A 19540-nucleotide genomic window follows, 5' to 3' on the forward strand; every position below is an offset into this window, starting at 1 on the left:
CTGTAATACAAAAGGTAGACGCGTGTGGTAATCCAGAGACGTGTGCTTCAGTCCGATGCTCCGTCCGGTCTCGAGCAAAGTGGTACTTGTAAGGCCTGATATACCTCTATCTAACTAGCATGCAGTCAGCTGAATGTCTCCCCTTAGGTTGATCAGTCTCTCGACACCACAGCGCTCTCATCAAAGGATTGAGGCTGAAAGACCAATTTCCTCCGTGGCCGACGGGATCTTCCAAGCATCTCGCCGAATCCCAGACCCCTATCCCTAAGAAGCTTCTCCAAAGTTCATATGCCCTGTCTGTTCTGCATGTTTCATTGCCCCAGCTTCTCCAGTACACGTCACTCCACAATCGTTACATCGGAGTTGGAACCCAGCAGTGTCGGTGTAGTAGTGTTTGGCCTGTAGTTTCTGGCATAAAGCAATGGCATGTGGAAGGACCTCGTCTGAAAGTGGCTGGACGAACTGCTTGACATCTGCCTCTGGTGGTTCACCATGGACACTTAGAGCGATTGTATCGTAATGAATGCCAGAATAAACAATAAAGCAACGGTTCGGTGCATCTTCATTGTACCTGTCCACTCGCAAGCTCTGCACATCGATACTGCAGATTTCAATATCGAATTGTCGGCTGAGAATGTCAAGTTCGATTTGGCCCCCCCAGGCGTCCTCAGTCTGGATCCACCGGCAATATGCATCGGGTTCTTTATTGTCTAGAATAGCCTTGGTGTACTTTTCAGGATTGGCTTGAATATTCTGGGCAATGATCGACCGTAGTTCCGTGACTGCGTCCATATCTGACAGGACGGCACTGGCAACGGCTCTAAAAAGACACGAATTGTCATCTGGCATAATGCGTAAGACCAAGGTGCCCTGTAGATCCGGACACCAGACCTCAGGTGGGTCTGCCATTTCGGGGTTCTGCTTTCGTGACAATGACAATGGCGTTACCGAGGCTTCTTGAGATTTGGACGTTGCGTTTGATGTGCTGGGGAAGGCTTTTGATGCAGCGCCCGGGTGTCTTGAGGAATCTCTTACGCTGGAGGCGCCTTTGAGTGGATCTGACGCCGGAGGATGAGTCTCACCCTTCCGGCTTAGTGGTTTAATCTCATTAACGATCAGCTGTTCGCCATTCAATTTGATATCGAGCTCTGAAAGGAGCGTTGTAGAGGCCAGTTGATCGAGCGGTAGGGTTTTTGGAGGGTAGCCATATTTTATCTCGAAGGAAGATACTGATGTTTCGGCCTGGATGGTTGTCCGAAGCGTCTCTACGGTAGCGGACTCGTCGAGACTGACTGTGCTGGACTTGCCAGAAGGGCCTCTAATACGGACCCTCATTGCTTCTTTCGGTTTCAAATACGGGTTGGACTGCTGGTGATTTGTTATATATACTGTTGGGCAGACGAGATGCCGAAGAACGTAAGAGGAGCAGATCTGTCACGAGGCACATCAGTGGCTAGTGACAAGTGACAGCAAACAAACTCGCAGCCCCTGGTCGCCACCAGGGAACGATATGGTCTTGAATGGAAAAGACGAAAGTGGAGGAGAGCTGGATCTCTGTGCGGTATCTCAATGACTGGACCGTTCGTTGTGCGTGGAGTACACGGCTTGATCTTCTTCCCACGACTCGACACGTAGCCTCTGACACTCTCTAGGCCTTCCTCGCGTGCCAGCGGTGACGGTCAAGGTGGTAAAGATAGCATGCGAACAAGTTCCTAATCAGCCCAGAGTGGTTTAACCCCCAAGAGTTGTCCGGGCCGATCTTTCGACGCGGTTCATTCGAGTATCAGAAGACGCGTCCTGAACTAGGGACTTGGAGAAGGATCCTTGATTCCAATGCACTCTTTTTCTTTCAACGATGACAATTGTAGAACTCATCAGCATAGCAAAGGGGTGATATGGAAAATGAAGCTGCGGAAGGTCCTCAGCGCAGATGCCGCCAAGCCTTTATCGCCGCGCCCCCCAGATTTTGCCCGCAGTTTGTCAAGGCGCAACGTCGCCTGTCGCATTCCCTCTAGAGTCGCGACAACTTGATCGTCTCGCCCAATTCCCAGAGATAAAGTGCTCGCGCATAGGTCTCCTACATATGTCTTCACCCGTAGTGCCTTTCCAGCTCAGTTTCCACGTTGCGAGTCAGTTGCGATCGTTGCGCGACAAATAGACAATGGCCGAGTCCCAAACCCCAGATGCGCCCGCGACGAAGCCAGTCCAGTCCATCGAAGTCGAGCCTTCTGTCAAGGAAGAGGATGCGGCCGACGACAAATCCGACAATGAGGGCGACGGTGCTGAAGAAGCTGAGGACGCAGCTGGAGATGGACAAGAGGAGCCTCCCGTCTCTCTTGAACAGTACAGGGCCCTGAAAAACATTACCGATATCTTGTCAAACTACAAGATCAAAATCAAGGATGAGTCTGTGCAACCTCGCGTCTGAGTCCCCATCGTAAGCTAACTTCATCTTTAGGGACTACTACCCCTCCCAGCTTTTCCGACGCAAGCCCAATAGACGGGTCCTACCCGATTACCACGAAATCATCAAGGACCCTGTGGCTATCAGTACTCTTAAGCAGAAGATACAGAGAAAGCAATACACAGGCATTCCGGAGTTTGTACGCGATTTCGCCCTGATTGTCCACAACGCCCAGGTATACAACAGACCGAATTCGGCTCCTGTTCGCGACGTGCTTCTGCTGCAGACAGTCTTCAAGGAGGAACTCAAGAAGCTGGTTGATGAAGGCTTGATCCAAGAAGAGGAAACAGTCTTCCCAGACCTCGGAGAGATACCCGATGCAACCCCCGAGCCGACCCCAGTGTCTGATGACGATGAAGACAATGAGGACGAGGAGGATGACGAGGACGAGGACGATTCTGAAGATGATCGCAGGAAGAGAAGACGGAAAGGCGGCCGGCCGAGCATCTCAGGACGGAAGGGTCGCGATGAAGATGATGACAGACGCGACGATGCTGATCTTCGAAAACGACGAGGACGACCTCCCAAGGTGGACACGCCTATGGAAGCTCGGATCAAAGCCATTCTCAAAGGGCTCCGCAAGCCGAAAGACAACGAGGGTAACTTGAAAGTCCGTCACTTTGAGCGACTACCCGATAAGATGGAGTACCCGGCCTATTTTGTTGAGATCAAAGACCCGATCGCCCTCGACACCATCAAGAAGAAGGCCAAAAGAAAGAAGTACCAGTCACTTGAGCATTTCATGAAGGATCTTGATCTGCTGTTTAACAATGCAAAGCAATTCAACGAAGATGGGAGTGAAATCTATCAGGATGCGGTAGACCTCCACGCAGAAGCACAGAAACTGGCTGAAATCGAAAAGGCCAAACCTGACGATGAATACCTCATGGAAGACGGTAGAAGACCCTTGCCGGCTGGTATCTTTTACAAAAACGAACTTTGGAAGGTCGGTGATTGGGTCCACATCCAAAACCAGAATGACGTGACCAAGCCGATTGTTGCTCAGATTTACCGAACTTGGGAAGATTCTGATGGTCAGAAGTGGATAAACGCGTGTTGGTACTACCGTCCAGAACAAACAGTACATCAGTACGAGAAACACTTTTGGCCGAACGAGGTTGTCAAGACAGGCCAATATCGAGACCATCGGATCGAGGAAGTGATTGATCGTTGTTTTGTCATGTTCTTCACCAGGTACACTCGTGGAAGACCTCGAAACGTCGATCCTACGAAGGAGGTCTATGTCTGCGAAGCGCGGTACAACGAAGAGAAGCACAGATTCAACAAAATCAAGACATGGGCCAGTTGTTTACCTGATGAAGTGCGAGACAAGGACTACGAGATGGACTTGTTTGAGGTGCCTCGAAAGATCAAGAAGATACCCAGCCCACTCAAGCACCTGTTAAAGGACAACATGAAAGAGACGGACGAGATACCCTCTCCTCAATGGGGCCATCCCAATGCACCGCCCATCGTGGGCGGAATCCATAAACATGCCCGCGACGAGAATGTGAGTCTTTGCAACCCTGGTGGTTTGATGGATACTAGCTTCAATCACTTTGTTCCGACTTCCTCGCAGCATCTTTACTGACTTTCCATCTCACAGCAATCTCCGCCTCCAGAACCAACACCTCCGCCTCCCCCTACGCCTCCACCGCCGGTCGTGAGACAAGCTTCATTAAGCACTATTGCCAACATGGTACCACGTCCCATAAGTAATGGCGCAGGGGGCCACGTTCCGCCAACTCTGCAACCTCAGCTGACACGTCCATCCCCTTCGTTGACTCCCAACTCATTCCAACACCAGTCCATCTCACCTGCTCCTCAATACGGCCGACAGACCTCCTATCAACAGTCACAAGCCCATCCTCATGCAGCCATTGCACCCCAAACTCCGGTCCCTCCGCAATCGCATCATCCTTACAACCCACTCCCCCAAATTCACCCGCAGCCGACGTTGACTCCCGCCCACCCTACCAACTACACATCTACCACTCCTGCCCAGGGGATGTACAATCGCCCACCTCAAATGCAACCGGTCGGCGCCGCCGCCACTCCTGCTCAACCATATGCACCCTTTGCCTCGACGGCCGCAACTACTTACCCCGATCAACGGGTCGCCGAAGTCTTTGTGCTGTCGGACACGGCCAACGAATTGATCCCAAAACACATACGCGACCAATTTCCACAAGACGACCAAGGGCGTGTCCTGTTCTTCACGAGACCGCCTGTCCTGCATGACATGACCGTCAGAGGAAGTGATGGGGAGCCGTTGCGGCATACAGAGAAATACCTCATAGCCAAGAAAGAGAAGGAACGGTTGAGAGAGGAGAGGAAACGGGCAAGAGCGGAAGCCGAAAAGGCGGAGAAAGACACGATAAAACGCGCCCGGATAGCTGTTTGACACTGCGAGCTTGTCAGAAGAAGATTGCATTTTTTAGGAGTTGTTCGAAAAAGGATGGAAGAGAGATGAGATCCTACGGGAGACGCAGACACAGACGCCAGGCGTTTTATCTTTTTTTTTTTTTTTTTTTTTTAAATGTCCCTTATTCCAGGACCCCAGCGTCGGCGCTGGCGGATAACTGGTCGCTGGCCTTGATGCATTAAGGCCCTTTTTTTTGGTTGTGTGCGATCAGCTCAGCTCGGTATTTGTCCTGGCCTTTTTCTGGATTTAAAACTAGGGAGACAAGGGAGGGACTGGACAAACAGACAGACAGACAGGGAGGGCAGAGATGGCGACAGGTATGGTGGCGGACATGTCTTGTATTTCTGCCTGTCTGTCTGTCTGTCCATCTTTGAGTTGGGACCTCTCTATCTCTATAATGCGCATTTCTGTATGCCTATCGCCTATCGCCTATCGTCGGGCCACCTTAAATCAATGTTTGTTATAATCTTGCTAGACAATCCTACCGTAGGCCCAGCACATCGCGCTGACTGCTTGCTTGCGCCAATTCCAGAAGCCCTTCTTTCCCGCCTTTACTTCCGGACCGCGATGTCTGCGACTCTGGGCCGGTCATGAGGTTTTGAACTCCGGAGGAGAGCCTGTGAAAAGAAAAGAAGACGGCACGAACGCCAGACGCCAGACGCCAGTGCTAGACAGAAGAAGCCAAGCGGGGAGGCATACAGCTAGCTAGCTAGCTAGCTACAACGCCTCAAACAAGTCGTCCCTCCGTCTCCTCAGCCGGTCCAGGGCCCCCTCGGCCCGGCGCACCTCGGCGCGCGACACCTCGATGTCGGGCGGCAGGCCGTGGAACTGTCGAATGCGGTCGTGCAGCGCGTCGAGCTTCTTCTTCTTGGCGGCCAGCGAGCGCTGTTTCGCTGCGAGGACGGTGGGGTCGGTCGATGAAGGACTGGAGTGGGAGCCGGAACGAGTGAGTGCGGCGAGGTGGTTCTCGAGCGCGTCGATGCGGGATCGGTACTCGGCGGATTTGAGGGTGAGTTGTTTCGTCTCGCGCTGGTGCTGGAGCGTCAGGCTATGGAGGTGTGAGGAATCCGTCGTCCTCGTCGTCGTGCGGAGGTGCTGTTGGGTCGGTGATGAAGACGGCGTGCTCGGTGAGGTCGGGTCGTCGTCCTGCGCACGGGCTGAAGTGGGAGGTGTCCTTTCGGGGAAGAAGGCGGCCAGGTCTCGTTTTGTCCGAGTGACTTGGGTCTGTAGATCCGCTGTGAGGGTTTCGATCGCTGAGAGTTGGGATTCCTGGGCGAAGGTCTGGCGAGGGATGTTGACGATCCGAGAGGGCAGATCTCCAACGACACTGGCGCTTGTCGACGTCGACGGAGAGGCGCGCCCTAAAACGACGACCGAGCTGGCGAGAGACTCCAGCGCCGCCGTCGCGGCCGGCGCCAGCGACGTCTCGAGCAAGGACATGATTGCGATCGCGTCGTGATGACTCCCGATGCCCGTCGTTCGTCGTTCCTCCTCCTTCTCCGCTGCCTCCAATTCCTCCACCTTTGCCTCAAACAGTAATTCCCGTACTCGATCCGCGGCAATGTTCTCCGCCATAAGACTCTGCAAGGCCTGGAGCGTCGCAGCGTTGCGTTCAAATGCCGGCACGGGCGACGGATGGTACAGCCTCGCGAGCCACCCGCTCACAATTGACCAGGAGTGCGACGCGAGTGCCTGCGCGCGGGCTTTGGACGGTGATGCCTGCATGTTTGATCACACCTCACAGAGCAGAGAAACCAGAGGAAATTTTGATTGTAATATCTCTGCAGCTCTCTGAGGTTCAGGAGGTGGGGGCAAGCAACAGGCTGGGTTAGTCTGTTCAACCTTAGATGTTAGGGGAATGCTTCCAGTCAGATGTATAGGAAGGGAAAGAGACTGAGATGTCTGATATAGAGTAGAGGAAGTGGTCAGATCGAAAAGAACAAGCTCTGGCTATGTATAATATAATCTCAATGCGAGCTGATTGTCCGACTAACCTCCCCAAACTGCCAACATCTCAACCACTCTACTGAAGCTTCACATAAGTGGTTATTAAATCAGAAATGTAAAATACAATATCTATTGGTGGACCATCATTGGGTCTAGAGTACAAAATATACTTTTGAAAACAAAATATCCACTTTTGTTACCGCCGCCTCAAAGAGCAACAACTCCGCAATACCTTCATAGGGTGTAACGCCCTCACCGACATGGGTCAAACAGCTTCGGGCGTCGTTGAGAGCGCTTTGGGACAGCATACACTGCTGAATTGGTCTCAATGGACACAAACCAAGTGGCCACGCACGCGATCTTCCAGCCAATGCAGATGTTGTGGTCGGCTCTCTTCCACCGGCTTCCCTTATACCCCTGGTGGTTCTGTATCGTGCTGTATGGCCGACTGGATGTCCTTGGCCCGTAGCCCTTGAGGGAAGGGCCACGAGTGACAAATGCCGAACGCTTGACTCTCTGCTGCCAAAGCCTCAGCATTTGACAAGCCCTTAGTCGAGTTCGATCATCTGCTGTGACCGAACCCAGAGACAGGGCACGAGGATTTTGCAGGTTGCCGGCATTGCTGAAGGGTACGTCTAGTGGAATCTTCAAGCAGCTTCCGTGTACGCACAGTCCATGACCACGATTCTGCTCGCATGTGCCAGTCCACGAAACTGAATACCGGCACAAAGTCCCTTTTCTCGCCGGTACTGTAAATCGTTGAAGGTCGATAGAAAGTACGTGTTGGGGAGGATCTTCTTTCGTCAATTCTGGCGGCCTGTGTAGTACCCCCGAACTTGGTATTTCGGTGAAGACATCCGCGTAGTAGGGCGACAGGCTCCATGGAATCGCTCAGAAAGGACCAAAGTTGGATATCTTTCTTCAGTATTTTCACACTCTCATACCCCAAGACCTGGCCAAGTTCACGCTGTTGCTCGCCCAGAATCCAAGGTACTGGGACATTCCCCCCACGGTCCCCCCGAGGAGGCGAACATCTCCCAACCTGCGGTCGAGGAATTCTTCCGTTGCCGAAAAGTCTCTTGATGTATCCGTGGTCATGAACAGTTCTGAACTTGCGTAGACGGCTGCGAGGGAGGCTCGTTTCGTGTACCAGGAGAAGTCAACTGCGGTGTCTCCTGCGAGATACCAGATCTCATCCGACAAAGCTTGAAGTTCTTTCATAGAGGCAGGAATATTCTCGAGGAGGGACATGTAGCCAAGAGCCTACAGCAATAATCGTTAGATGAGGGACAAGTGGAAGCAATTTTATGAAAATACACACCCCTTGCCATTGATGGATGATGTCTGCATTGGCTCTCAACCGTGCCATGGTCAGCGTCCTGACTTTTGGGCCCAATCCTAGCGTAGATCCCTCGGGAAACTGCACGGTATTCTTCAATGCAAGCCTTTGTGTGACTAAATGGTAGTTTATGAGATCAAAGACACCGCGAGGGAAGAGCTGGACCGTGACATCGAGGTACCCGGCATCTTTAGCTCCTAACGCCAGCGCTCTTTCTGTGAACCCGTGTTCAGGAACTCGAATAACGGCGGCGGAAAGAATTCGATCTTGGATTTCAGGGAAAGGCGGGGAATCCGGATGGTGGACGGAAAAGTAGGTCCTCGCGAGAGCCGGTCGCTGTCGAAAAGCGTGGCTTGACTGCGTTGTAAGCACTTTCAGTCGCAGTGATCGTGAGAGTGCCACGGTCCTGCCGTGAAGGATGGACATGATCGCTTGCCAGAGGAGGACACGGTATGATGAGGTGGGTTGGTGAAGGAAGACTCGGGAGATATGAGGACGTAGCCAGTAGTCGAGGTGTGGAGACTCGAGAGACAATCGATCTACAACAGTCAATGCTGTGAGTTCAAGAAAAAGCAAGCGTTGGCGAGCTGCACAACATCTGCAACCATCCGGTGAGCAGATGAGAGACTAGCTTCCAAGAAGCGGTCCAGACAAAAGTGGTTTTCCTTGATCGGCGCATACGCCTGGGATTCTCAATCCTCGCAACTTCTTTGGAGTTTCTTTCAGCCTTACGGTGCTTGGCGGGTTACATAAAAGATGAGTAACAACTGCTCGGAGCTCAGCACTCAACAGTGAATACGTGCCCGCGGAAAATAAACACGACAAGGCTGGAAAAGAGGAGAGTTGTGTACAGTCCGGAACAAGGGACACATCTTGTCTTCTTTTGTTTTGAATCAATGACCACCTGACAGAGCCACCTTTTCCCAATACGGCAAGTGATATAGAGACTACGTCCGTCTCCATCACTCGCTCGAAAAACGTCTTCTTACCCGACTCATCCACGATAAACGTCTCCATGCTCCCCACGTAGACGTCGTTGTCCGGCAACACCTTCTCCAACATGGGCTTGGAGGTCATAATCTTCAATAAATTGTCCATCGTCGCGACCGTCATGACGCTCATCGCGTCGTAGTCGCAGGTGATTTTCCGTCCGGCTGCGACCGCCATCTCGCGCGCTTTTCGGGACTCTTTCAGGTGATGCTGTTTGTTTTGAGACAGAATTTAGCGCTTCCTCACATGGCTTCTGTTCCTTGGGGCTGGGTTGGGAAGGGGAAACACATACCTGTTCGTATTTGATGAGGTTCTCCTTGGCCTCGGGCACCTCCTCCAAAAACATCTTGCCGTGGACATGCTCGTAGTAGTGATAGAAATATTCGAGCGTGACGTCTTCCCTCTTCTTGAGGCAGATATAATATCTGACGACCATCCTGGCAAAGAAATCGGGCGGGTATGAAACGTGCGTCGTCGAAGACGTGTTAGGGGGTCTCTGAGTGTGGCAAAGGTCTAGCTAGCTAGCCTGCGAGAGTGGGAGGAAGACTCTCTCTCGATGCATCACCGACTAGATTTGGATTTATAATTCATTGCTACCTAGGTATTCAGTTACCCGCCCACCAAGTGAATGCCCCCTCAAAGTGCCATCAAAGTATTTCGGAAAACCTCTTCGAGGTTCCCCAGTTCCCCGCACACGCGTTGGAGCCGAAGCATGGCATCGGATTTCATGATCCGGGAAAGGGTCCTTGATCGGAAAATGGAAATCCTGATCGGTCAGTCTGTCCACAACTTCCAATGGTCGGACTGGAACACCTATCTCGTTGTTGGCAGCCTATCTTGTCATCCGGTCGTTATTTTCCTCAAGTTTCTTCTACAGCCCGTCTCTTCTCTGCCACTAAGCTGCTTGTCCATCTTCGTCGCCCCACACCGGCCACCCAAACATGTCTTCCAGATTCCCAATCGAAAACTCGTGGCAGTCAAATGAATTGTTATCGCCAGCGACTTCCGGCTGTAGGGCTTTCTCATAGGACAGTGGCAGATCTGCTCGCTTGGAAAGAAACGCGGCCGCTGGTGGAGGCTGAGCCGGCGACCCCCTGGGGAACATATCTTGTGATGAAAGGGAGAGCCCTTGAGATGTTCTGAGTTTCGAGGTCGGCATCGAGGTCGCTGGGCGGACCCCGCCTGCTTCGAGACCACTGTATGTGCAAGGACCGTCCGAAGTCCAGCCAGAAGCTGTACAGGCCTTCTCAATAATGTGCAGTGTCTTTTTCACCCCTTTATACGTCGGCACCATACCTCGTAAGACTCCCCGAATATAGAGGAGATGGGGAAGTAGGGGAGTCTGGGCGGGATGCTCCAAGACCAGTTCGGAAATCAGAGCCGTAGCCGCAATTCCAAGATGGTGCACTACGCTCAAACACATAACACGAGGTGCGCGCTGTTGCTCGTAGAGCTTGAGGATGTTGGATATTTCTATCGAGTGTTCGATGCATAGCATATGCGCTCGGCTGCGGACTGGGGACCAGAAATAGGAGTCGGTGCCCTCGTTCGTGCCGCCGACGCCGGGCCCGAAGACCTGCATCATAGAAAACGGCCGGTGGAGTATAATGTAGGTGGCATGTAACTGTAAACTACGAGGTGGTCAGTTCTCTAAGCTTTTGGACCATTGCCTTGCCATGGCGACTCACTGGAGAAGGAAGAATCTGGGGTCGGCCTCCCGGACGTTGACCGCATTCCACTGGAGTCGTTCCGGCAGCCGGGCATGCCACTTTTTGAGCGCCTTGCTGCATACGGCCAGGTTCAAGTGGAGGTCTGAAAAGTCCTGCTTGTCTTGGGCACACACCAGCACTTCGACGATGTCTGCCGTCAAGCACATCAGGTCTGCTATGGCGGTGAAGACTCCCACCTGATACGTGTCCCAGTGCGGCGGACACTGGAGAACATCGGCAAAGTCAGAGTTTCTGATCATTCTGTGGCGTCCCAAAGATAAAGTGTAGTATCTACCGCTGTGTGAGTAGTCCACGAGGTGGGAAACGGGGGACTGGGTGCAGGTGACTGACCGATCACGCGAGACCAAGCCCCAGAAGAGCTCCTTACGTGCCTGTTGTGCCAGTATAGAATTGTCCGTTTGATTCCGATCCACGTGGATGTTCAGATCGAAGGCCATCCTGATGGCCGCGCCTAAACCATTCGTCAGTTCTATAGGTAGGTCGTGCACAACATGATTGAACGTACCGATAGTCATCCAAGCACTCCTTGATCGCCCCGCGCCACATTCAAGGTCAGACGCAACGCCCAGCGCCTGACAGAATGTCAAGGAGCCTGAATCACAGAGGTCGAAAGTCATCAGTCCGCACACTTCTCGGTGCAAGACATTATCCTGGTCCTTCCTTAGGAACGTGTCGATCCTATGGTCATCCAGGTCGGCGTAGTACAAGCCGCGAGCAACAATGCAGAGATGGAGCAGAGGGCTATAGAAGTCGGTGCGACCCAGGGCCTTGTCGGACATGAAGGCTTCCTCGTTCACGAGAGGATTTCGTTGGTTGCTATATTTGAAGTACAGGCTTGTGAGGTGGTCCTGTAATTCGAGTGATATGGACCGGAGGAGTGCAAAGGCGCGAGTATTGCGCTCGAAGGATTTTGTAAAGGGTAGATGCGCGTCATAGCGTGAGTGATGCTCGAGGGTCAAGTTGATCTCTTGTACGACCTTGACGCTGAGAAGATTGGACACCGTGTCGGTCAATTGGTCAAGGATGGCTTGTCCATGAGTCCCTGGACTGACGGATGCGCTGGGAGACGAATCTGTACGAGACTGGATCGAGCAAGTGTCCAACCGAGAATGTGACCTCTTACGGGACTGGTTCACTGCCGGCATGCCTGGAAGCCTGGGGGATGCATCCGGTAGCTGTGCCTCGTTCGGCTGACCGAGCTGTGGGAGTGAGTCTTCGTCTTCGGGCCGCCTTTGCACATCATCAGCAGGAGCCGTCACGACTGAATCCAATGTGAATTCCTGCAGCGAATTGAGCTGATTCGTCGAGTGCGATTGTTGTCGAAGCAATCCCTCGAGAAATTGGACTCGGGCGAGAAGGTCATTCAAACTGGCCTTGGAGTGTGGCCTTGTCCACGTTAGGAGGTGGGTTGTAAAGGCTGGACGTTGGATGCTCACCGTTTGCGCTCGTCGTCGTCTTTGAAGATACAGTCGACGCCGTGTCTTGAACACCGGTCGCACTGGTTCTGATTCGGGGTCGTGATGCACTGAACATGGTTGAAGGATCAGCGCAGTCCAACGATTGTCGCAGAGGACGCCGACGAGATGAAATAGAAGCAGGGAGAGAACTACTTACCCGCACGCGGTGTCTGCGACAATTGACACAAGCTGCACTCGCCTTCTTCCGTGACCGAGCGGATGCAGGTTGGCTTGAATGGTCCGGCATTCTCGTTGCCCTTAGTGGGTGACTTCTGCTTGTACGGTAGTTTCGTGAATAGACGACCGTGGACGCATTGCTAGAAGATAAAGGACGGCATCAGGAGATATCAAGTGCATAGATGCTAGGAAAGTCAAGCAGGCCAGTAGCCAATACTATATATCTATAAAGTCGACGCGCCATTCGTAGATGCGGCTGAAGGGTTCTATCTCTTCTTATCGGGAGGGAGCACAGATGCAAGACTGCGCCCGGCCAATGAAGTGCCTGTCGGTTCGGGTTGTGTGGTTATTGATTGTTCAAGACGATAACCGAGAAATCTAGGCACTCTTTTAGGGAGGGGCGTTCCTCGGCGCCCCAATCTCCTATGTAATAACAGGGCACGGGTACCCTACCCGGGCGTCCTCAACCCCTCAGCCCCTGTGAGGGGAAGCCCGCTAGACACCTACTTTCCTACCTAGGTAGGCCTTGGTAGGCCATCACCAAAGAACAAGACGGGGGTGTGTTCCCAGCCATGTGCCAGGCAGGCAAGCTAGGTAAACCCCCGCGTCTGCCTCCTTGTCAGTCCCATCCTCCCTCCTCCGACCCGCTTGTGTCTATTGTCCGCTACTTTCCTTCGGGCATCCAGTTCAATCAGTGTAAACTAGGCTAAAACGATCTGTTCAATTAGACGCATCGCAGCCAGCGTTTCCTCGTCTCGGTGGTGTTTGCCAGCGACTTCCAGAGCAATTGGCATTCCAGCGAATAATTCGGCATCATCTAAAAACTGACGTTAGCTGACGACTTAACCAGATCCTCGCCCTCGACGACCCCTTCAAGAGACATACATTTCGCGAGTTCACGATCCTCAAAGTCATTTCGGGGTTGTGCGTTAGCATCCTCGACGTCCAAGTTTGCATCTGACACCAATTTGGTTGGAAAGACTGCGGCGGGAAAATCGAGAATGTTGTACACCCCCGTGTAGAAGCCGTAGGTGAAGTCCTCGGTCAAGACGGCGACCTGGTTGACGGCAGGCGAGAGAATGACATCAATACCCAGCTGCTTCATCTTTGCATGATATTCCTCTCGGATGGTGTTACGCAGCTCGTGTAGCCGCCAAATCTCGTGGATATCCATCTCGCGTCCTAGTCCCATGGCCCGTTTGGTCAGCTTCAACCAGGGCTCTTGTGTTTCTGCCAGAAGACCTTTCTGTACGGCCGCATTATCGGAAAAACATAGCTCGTACTAGATGCAAGTCAGTCAGCGACTCCAAGTGCAACATCCCATCGAAACAGCGTTCCGCAAAACTCACCAGCAGCGGCCGCAACTCGTCGTGTCTGTGCCCGATCCACGGCACCAGTTTGACTCCAGCAGCCTTGAGCTTTGCTTGAGCCATTTCCATTGCCCGCCGCAACGGAGGGCTGGGTCTCACAATCCTATTTTCGGTCAGCAGAGCACGACTGAATTTTCGCCCAAGATCTAGTGGTGCGTTCGTCACCATACCCATCGTCAACCATGACCCCGACAGTGAGGGTCTGTGGTGTAAATGCCTTTACAGGGCTCCACGGCAGCGGCACGAGGCTTGTCTCGACCTCCCACGGACTTTGATCCAGGACCGTCCTCATCATCAGTTCCAAATCATCGATATTGTTGGCCAATGGGCCGACCACACAGCGAACAGACTCCTGACCGCCCCCAGCAAGCATGATGCCCTGTGGTTGATTCCCAGCGTGAGCACACATTCCTTAGATGCGGGATGCAAATACCACTACTGCCACTGACCTTGTAAGGCAATCGACAAGACGTGGGACGAAAGCCATAGACGCCACAGAGTGCCGATGGGATCCTGATTGAACCGGCGATGTCGGTGCCCGTCCCAATGGCAGCGCATCGCAGCTTGATGGCGGCTCCCTCGCCTCCGGATGATCCACCACTGCTCATGAGGCGGTTGGATGGATTGACTGTCTTACCATAGATATTGTTGTTGGTGTCTCCGTGCTAACAATAGTCTCACACCTCTCAGCAACGCCTCTCCCTTGTCATCACGATAGAGCTGAGGGGGTGAAGGAGGTTTGTACCATTAATGTCTGGGGCTGGTTTGTTCGGAAGAGGATGACGGCACCGGCCTTCTTCATCAGAGCGACGATCAGCGCATCTTCGGCGACGACATTCTTCACCCACGCCGTATATGAACTGTGACAAATACGACCTTCGAGCCCAATGTGTTCCTTTACATGGGAGAGGGTACGGTACGTTAGTTTAGGACAGGAGGAGAAAAAGGGCCAGCTTGACGACTCCCCCAACGCACCTTGACAGAGATGGGCACACCGTGCAACGGACCCACGAGCTTGCCTGTGTCCCGAAAATATTTGTCGAGTTCCCTGGCTCTCTCGATGGCTTCAGTCGCTAGAAACTCGGTTGCGAAGTTGACCTGTTTGTCGATGGACGAGAGCGGCCCTCAGGTTAGCCTTTTTCTCTTTCTCTCTCTCGCGTTCGACGCACAAGGGCGGGCGGCTTCATCGCCCTTCCTTACCAGCTGATGACCAATTACTGCCCGTTTGAGAAAAGCGACTGTCACCTCTTCGGCGGTGTACTTGCCCGTCGCCATCGCCGCCGTCAGTTCGCCCGCTCCATTCTCCGTGATGGCGAGCTCTTTGGGAGAGAGAGCGCCACAGTCCGCGATGAACGTGGTCACATTCGACCTCTCCTCCGGCGAGGGTAGTCGATCGTCGGCGAGAGCGTACCCGGCAGGGATAGATTTTGTGAGGATCTCTCTGCACTTTTGCGCCTCGGTTTCCCACGCTGCGGCCACCATCTTTGCTCTTTGCTCTTTGCTTTCGTGCCGACGACAACGAGGCATGCTTTCGTTGGTAACAGAGAGGCTTTGACCCTTTGACATTCCTCCAATTTTCAAGCAACTTTTTACAACACTTGATGCTCATCAAGAAAAATGAACGAATCACATAAAGAGGAAGTTGATTATCCGATTGCGATACCATACCGCGCCACGATCTATTCGTTAGACCCCACCCACTTTTGCTTCGACCCCTATCAACCTTATCCCCTTATTCCCTTATCTACCAGATACCGGATCCCACTGGTGAATATGCATGATGGTAGACACACAACGCGGATTTACACGTTTTCCGAGGTGCGAGGATGGTTGATACATGACGGCCCGACTTGCCCGCCCTGGACATGTGTATGCCACGGGAACCATGGCGAGTTCTCGCTCTCTGATCGAGATAGAGATACCTTGAGCTTTGGGCTTTGAGATTTGAGCTTGATTGATTTGAAAAATGCCCCAACCTTTGTCCCTCCCAACCAGCTAGATACTGTAGGTTGAGTAACCAATTCGTATTCTGTCCTTGGTAAATCAAGCTGCCAAGCGGAGGAAACTCGTGGATGCTGTGTGCTGGATGCTGTGCTGGAGTCTGGGGAGTCAGTCAGTCGGACAAAAGCAATGAAAGTGGACTCGGTCGTTTGTTCGTTGACTGATTTCCCCCCAAGGATTGATTGAAGGTGTACCTCGTGGGTGGGTAGATTTGATTCTCGTCACTCGTCATTGCGGCATACATACATACATACATACATACATACACACCTATATAGCTGGCTCAGTCTGTCTGTCGTTCTGTCTGTCTGTCTGACCCTAGGATTGCAAAACACCTGGAACAATAGCACTGGTGGCACGAACACCATACAAGATCATGTAATGTCCCCTTTCTTGATTGTTTACAGTGGAGGAGGATTTCATTGTGGGACGGACCAACAACACTCCACAAGTCGGGAGGGGCTCTTGCAATATATGTAAAGAACGTGTCAAGGGCAAACGTCTTACTCGTATTCCGCAAAAAAGGAAAGAAAAAAAACCAAAGCTGCATTGCATGACGCCCCCTTAGTATCCACCTGCCCCGTCTCCATCACCCTGCCTCGAGAGGGTTGCGACGGACTCTACAAAGTTCGTCCGCCCCCCCAACCGTCTGCTCCCGTTCCTGCTCAGTGAAGAGCCCTGTGGTCCTTATCCTGCTCAATGTAATACTGATACTTGTCCTGACTTGCCTTGCGGAGACGGGGTCCGAACTTGATCATCGGCAGAGTCGTGAGAGCCTGCAGGGAGAACAGGACGGCGGCCAGGATGTACGCGTTGCGGTACCCCATGTCGCTGAGCCAGGGGCTCGTGCCGTAGCTGAAGGCAAAGTTTGTCGTGTTGCGGATCAGCATGACGGTGACGATGGCCTCGGAGCCAATCTCCTTGTAGGAGTCGATGCAGTACGTGATGGCGAGGCTTGCGCCGACGGAGATGCTGAAGCCGAGGAGGAAGGTGGCAAAGACCAGTCCGAACCAGTGCACCTCGTACGCGGCGCCCAGGCCCCAGAGCAGACAGCAGCCGGGACTGGTGACGACGCAGATGAGCAGTAGCCATAACCGATCCTCAGCCAGCCAGATGCCGGATCGACGGCGCACGATGCGTAGCACGGCCCAAGACTCGAAGGGTCCGCAGTACAACATGGCGACGAGACCAGCCACGAGCGGTGCCAGGTATGTGATCCCGATCGAACCTCTGAGATCATGTTCCCGTCAGCTGTTGCTCGATTCCTTTGTTGCAGGCGCGGTTTTCCATGGCGCGAAATGAACAGAGATGGATTGGAGGAAGCAGGACTTACGCTGAAAAGTTGTATGGTTCTCCGCTGAACACCAGCGAAACAGTGGCCTGGAAGAAGGTATATAGACACAAAAAGGAGCCATACGTGAAGCCGGACCAGCAGACGATGGGGAAACGGAACAGCTTCAGGGGGCGAAGGACCATCAACTGCCACGAGACCTTCTCGGGCTTGCGGAACAGCTTGAGTCGACTCCAGAAGGGCTTGGGCGCTCGAGATTCGCCCGAGGAAGTACTCGTCGCTGTGGTCGAGATCTGGACACCCACTTCTTTGCTCGCGGCCTCTGGATCCTCAGCCAGCCCCGTGCTGATTGTCGGCGCCACACTCTCCTGCGGCGCAGGACGGACGTAGTTGGACTCTTCTAGGAAAAAGAAACAGAACACAATCGAAAGTCCCATGAAGATGACACACCAATACTGGACAGCAAGACGGTTCATTAGTCGACTCGATCCCATCGTTTCAACTTTGTCGTGCATCCAAGTAACTTACCGGGACCCATTCCCATCCCTGTCCGTCAAAGATGAAGCCAGCCAAGAAGGACGCGACTTTGGATCCGATAAAGACCATGGAAGCGTAAATGCCCATGTGTTTTGCCCGCTCGTGCACAAAGAAGACGTCGGCAATCGAAATCTCAATCAGGGTTTCTACTGGAGCTCCCACGAAGCCTTGGAGGATTTTGCTGGCGATCCATTCCGGCCCAGAACTGATGTGTGGGAGCCAGAGCATAATACCCTATCGGAGCTGTGAGTTTCCCTGACACGACTAAAGTAGGCGTGGAGAGACACTTACCAGCGTGGTAATGAGACTGAGGAGGTACATGGGTCGCTTGCCATACTTCTGTGCCATGGGGATCCTAGAGTTGTCCGATTAGTTTCCACAAGCACCTCTGTGGAGTCAAGGAATACTAACCAGATCAGATTTCCCCAGCCCATGAGGAGGAAGAGGTAGCCCTGCGCCGACACGATTGCTGGGGAAAGGGTGGCCTGTTAGTCTCGCCCTTGGGTTATGGATCATCGCAGGGCAGATCTTACAAGACACGGGGATGCCCCTGCTTTTGCTGATGGGACCGATGATGGAGTAGTGAACACCCGACGCGTATGAAATCATAAAGGTGTACATGTTGACACAGATGACTTGAGCCAGTTTCCTCCATCTCGACCAGTTGAGAGGGTCGTCAGGGTCGTCGGTCGGCGCAGGGTGCAAGACCACATCAGACTTGTTGCCTTTAGCATGTCTCACGTCGAGGCGGTGGTCGATGTCCACCAGCACCAACGTCCCCGGAACGGTATCGTCGAACTGCGAATCAGTGAAGAAGCCCATGGTCGCGGTGAACTAGACGTGATGCGCCCGAGGTCAGTCCACAGAGAAGATGATACTGAAGCATGTCGAGGACCTTGGATCTCGTGGAGGGGGCGGGGACAAAGATGTAGTTGAGAACATTTCGCATAACAACAACGGCAAGACCTCACAAGCCAGAAAAGTGCAGATAAGGATGGGATCCACAAAAAGGCACGTTGAATCCATTGCGGGAAGAGGAAAGGGACGAACCAGGAAGATGAGATCCGAATCTCCATTGAGTTTGAGGCCGAGTGGGTCGTAGCCTCATGGCGATGCTTTGATATCGGATTTCACATTTCCCTTGATACACCGTGGACAAACTCGTGGGCCGGATCATTGATACGGCCCGGAAGATGATTGCTGATCAAAGACCTGGACACCTCGCCAGAAAAGCACCATGTGGTGGGCAGGAGAGGTCGAGTCCGAGAAGATACAAAGGGGCTCTTATCAAGACTGGACGTCGGGTTTGATGATATGAGCCGTGTGTGTGTGTGTGTGTGTTGTTCGATATCGTTGTCGCCTGCACCTGACTTACTGCCCGCCTCAATACGATGCCATTCCTGACTGTGGCCGTTTTGATCGTGCTATATGCACTTTACAGGGTAAACCGAGCAAAGATCTAACCCTTGGCGTTGTCCCAATGATTCTAACCATTTGCAGTATTCGATATGGACCACGATCCCTCGGATTGAAGGCATCCCAGAGATTCCCGGTGCGCTTCCCTTTATTGGTCACCTACATTATTTCGGAGCCAGCTCGGGCAAAGCCGACGCGACTGTATGGACGGAATGGAGTCAGAAGTACGGATATGATCTATATCAGGCCAAGTTTGGCCAGACGCGGTTCCTCGTGGTAAACTCGATCCGAACTGTCAAGGACCTGTGGTTGGGTGAGAACCTGTCCATCATCGAAAAGCGAGAACCATTCACTTTTAAAAAATATATTGGTGAGTAACTTCCTACCGCCCTCTCC

At 52.9% G+C, this 19540-nt stretch overlaps 7 protein-coding genes across 7 annotated transcripts; 1 reads left to right on the forward strand and 6 right to left on the reverse strand.

Moving 5' to 3' along the window:
* Positions 1-264: 264 nt before the first annotated feature.
* Positions 265-1335, reverse strand: AYO20_01164 (hypothetical protein; the record flags this gene model as incomplete). The annotated part of the gene is made up of 1 exon (XM_022639471.1): positions 265-1335. The coding sequence occupies one exon, from the start codon at positions 1333-1335 to the stop codon at positions 265-267; it is 1071 nt and encodes a 356-aa protein (XP_022504779.1).
* Positions 1336-2161: 826 nt separating this feature from the next.
* AYO20_01165 (hypothetical protein) lies at positions 2162-4868 on the forward strand (the record flags this gene model as incomplete). The annotated part of the gene is made up of 3 exons (XM_022639472.1): positions 2162-2406; positions 2459-3974; positions 4071-4868. The coding sequence occupies 3 exons, from the start codon at positions 2162-2164 to the stop codon at positions 4866-4868; spliced, it is 2559 nt and encodes an 852-aa protein (XP_022504780.1).
* Positions 4869-5606: 738 nt separating this feature from the next.
* Positions 5607-6614, reverse strand: AYO20_01166 (hypothetical protein; the record flags this gene model as incomplete). The annotated part of the gene is made up of 1 exon (XM_022639473.1): positions 5607-6614. One exon carries the CDS (start codon positions 6612-6614, stop codon positions 5607-5609), a length of 1008 nt encoding a protein of 335 aa, XP_022504781.1.
* A 1152-nt stretch (positions 6615-7766) lies between these two features.
* AYO20_01167 (hypothetical protein) lies at positions 7767-9601 on the reverse strand (the record flags this gene model as incomplete). The annotated part of the gene is made up of 4 exons (XM_022639474.1): positions 7767-8099; positions 8158-8714; positions 9165-9375; positions 9458-9601. 4 exons carry the CDS (start codon positions 9599-9601, stop codon positions 7767-7769), a joined length of 1245 nt encoding a protein of 414 aa, XP_022504782.1.
* A 459-nt stretch (positions 9602-10060) lies between these two features.
* Positions 10061-12599, reverse strand: AYO20_01168 (hypothetical protein; the record flags this gene model as incomplete). The annotated part of the gene is made up of 7 exons (XM_022639475.1): positions 10061-10796; positions 10854-11165; positions 11226-11346; positions 11401-11967; positions 12019-12281; positions 12332-12420; positions 12510-12599. 7 exons carry the CDS (start codon positions 12597-12599, stop codon positions 10061-10063), a joined length of 2178 nt encoding a protein of 725 aa, XP_022504783.1.
* A 747-nt stretch (positions 12600-13346) lies between these two features.
* AYO20_01169 (hypothetical protein) lies at positions 13347-15381 on the reverse strand (the record flags this gene model as incomplete). Its single annotated transcript, XM_022639476.1, has 7 exons — positions 13347-13811; positions 13879-14002; positions 14070-14278; positions 14349-14564; positions 14645-14794; positions 14875-14997; positions 15100-15381. The coding sequence occupies 7 exons, from the start codon at positions 15379-15381 to the stop codon at positions 13347-13349; spliced, it is 1569 nt and encodes a 522-aa protein (XP_022504784.1).
* A 1184-nt stretch (positions 15382-16565) lies between these two features.
* On the reverse strand, positions 16566-18550 carry AYO20_01170 (hypothetical protein; the record flags this gene model as incomplete). The annotated part of the gene is made up of 6 exons (XM_022639477.1): positions 16566-17130; positions 17234-17646; positions 17720-17962; positions 18020-18083; positions 18140-18197; positions 18262-18550. 6 exons carry the CDS (start codon positions 18548-18550, stop codon positions 16566-16568), a joined length of 1632 nt encoding a protein of 543 aa, XP_022504785.1.
* Between the last annotated feature and the right edge of the window lie 990 nt (positions 18551-19540).

This window comes from Fonsecaea nubica (assembly GCF_001646965.1).
Source record: "Fonsecaea nubica strain CBS 269.64 chromosome Unknown Scaff4, whole genome shotgun sequence".
Classification (NCBI taxonomy): domain Eukaryota; kingdom Fungi; phylum Ascomycota; class Eurotiomycetes; order Chaetothyriales; family Herpotrichiellaceae; genus Fonsecaea; species Fonsecaea nubica.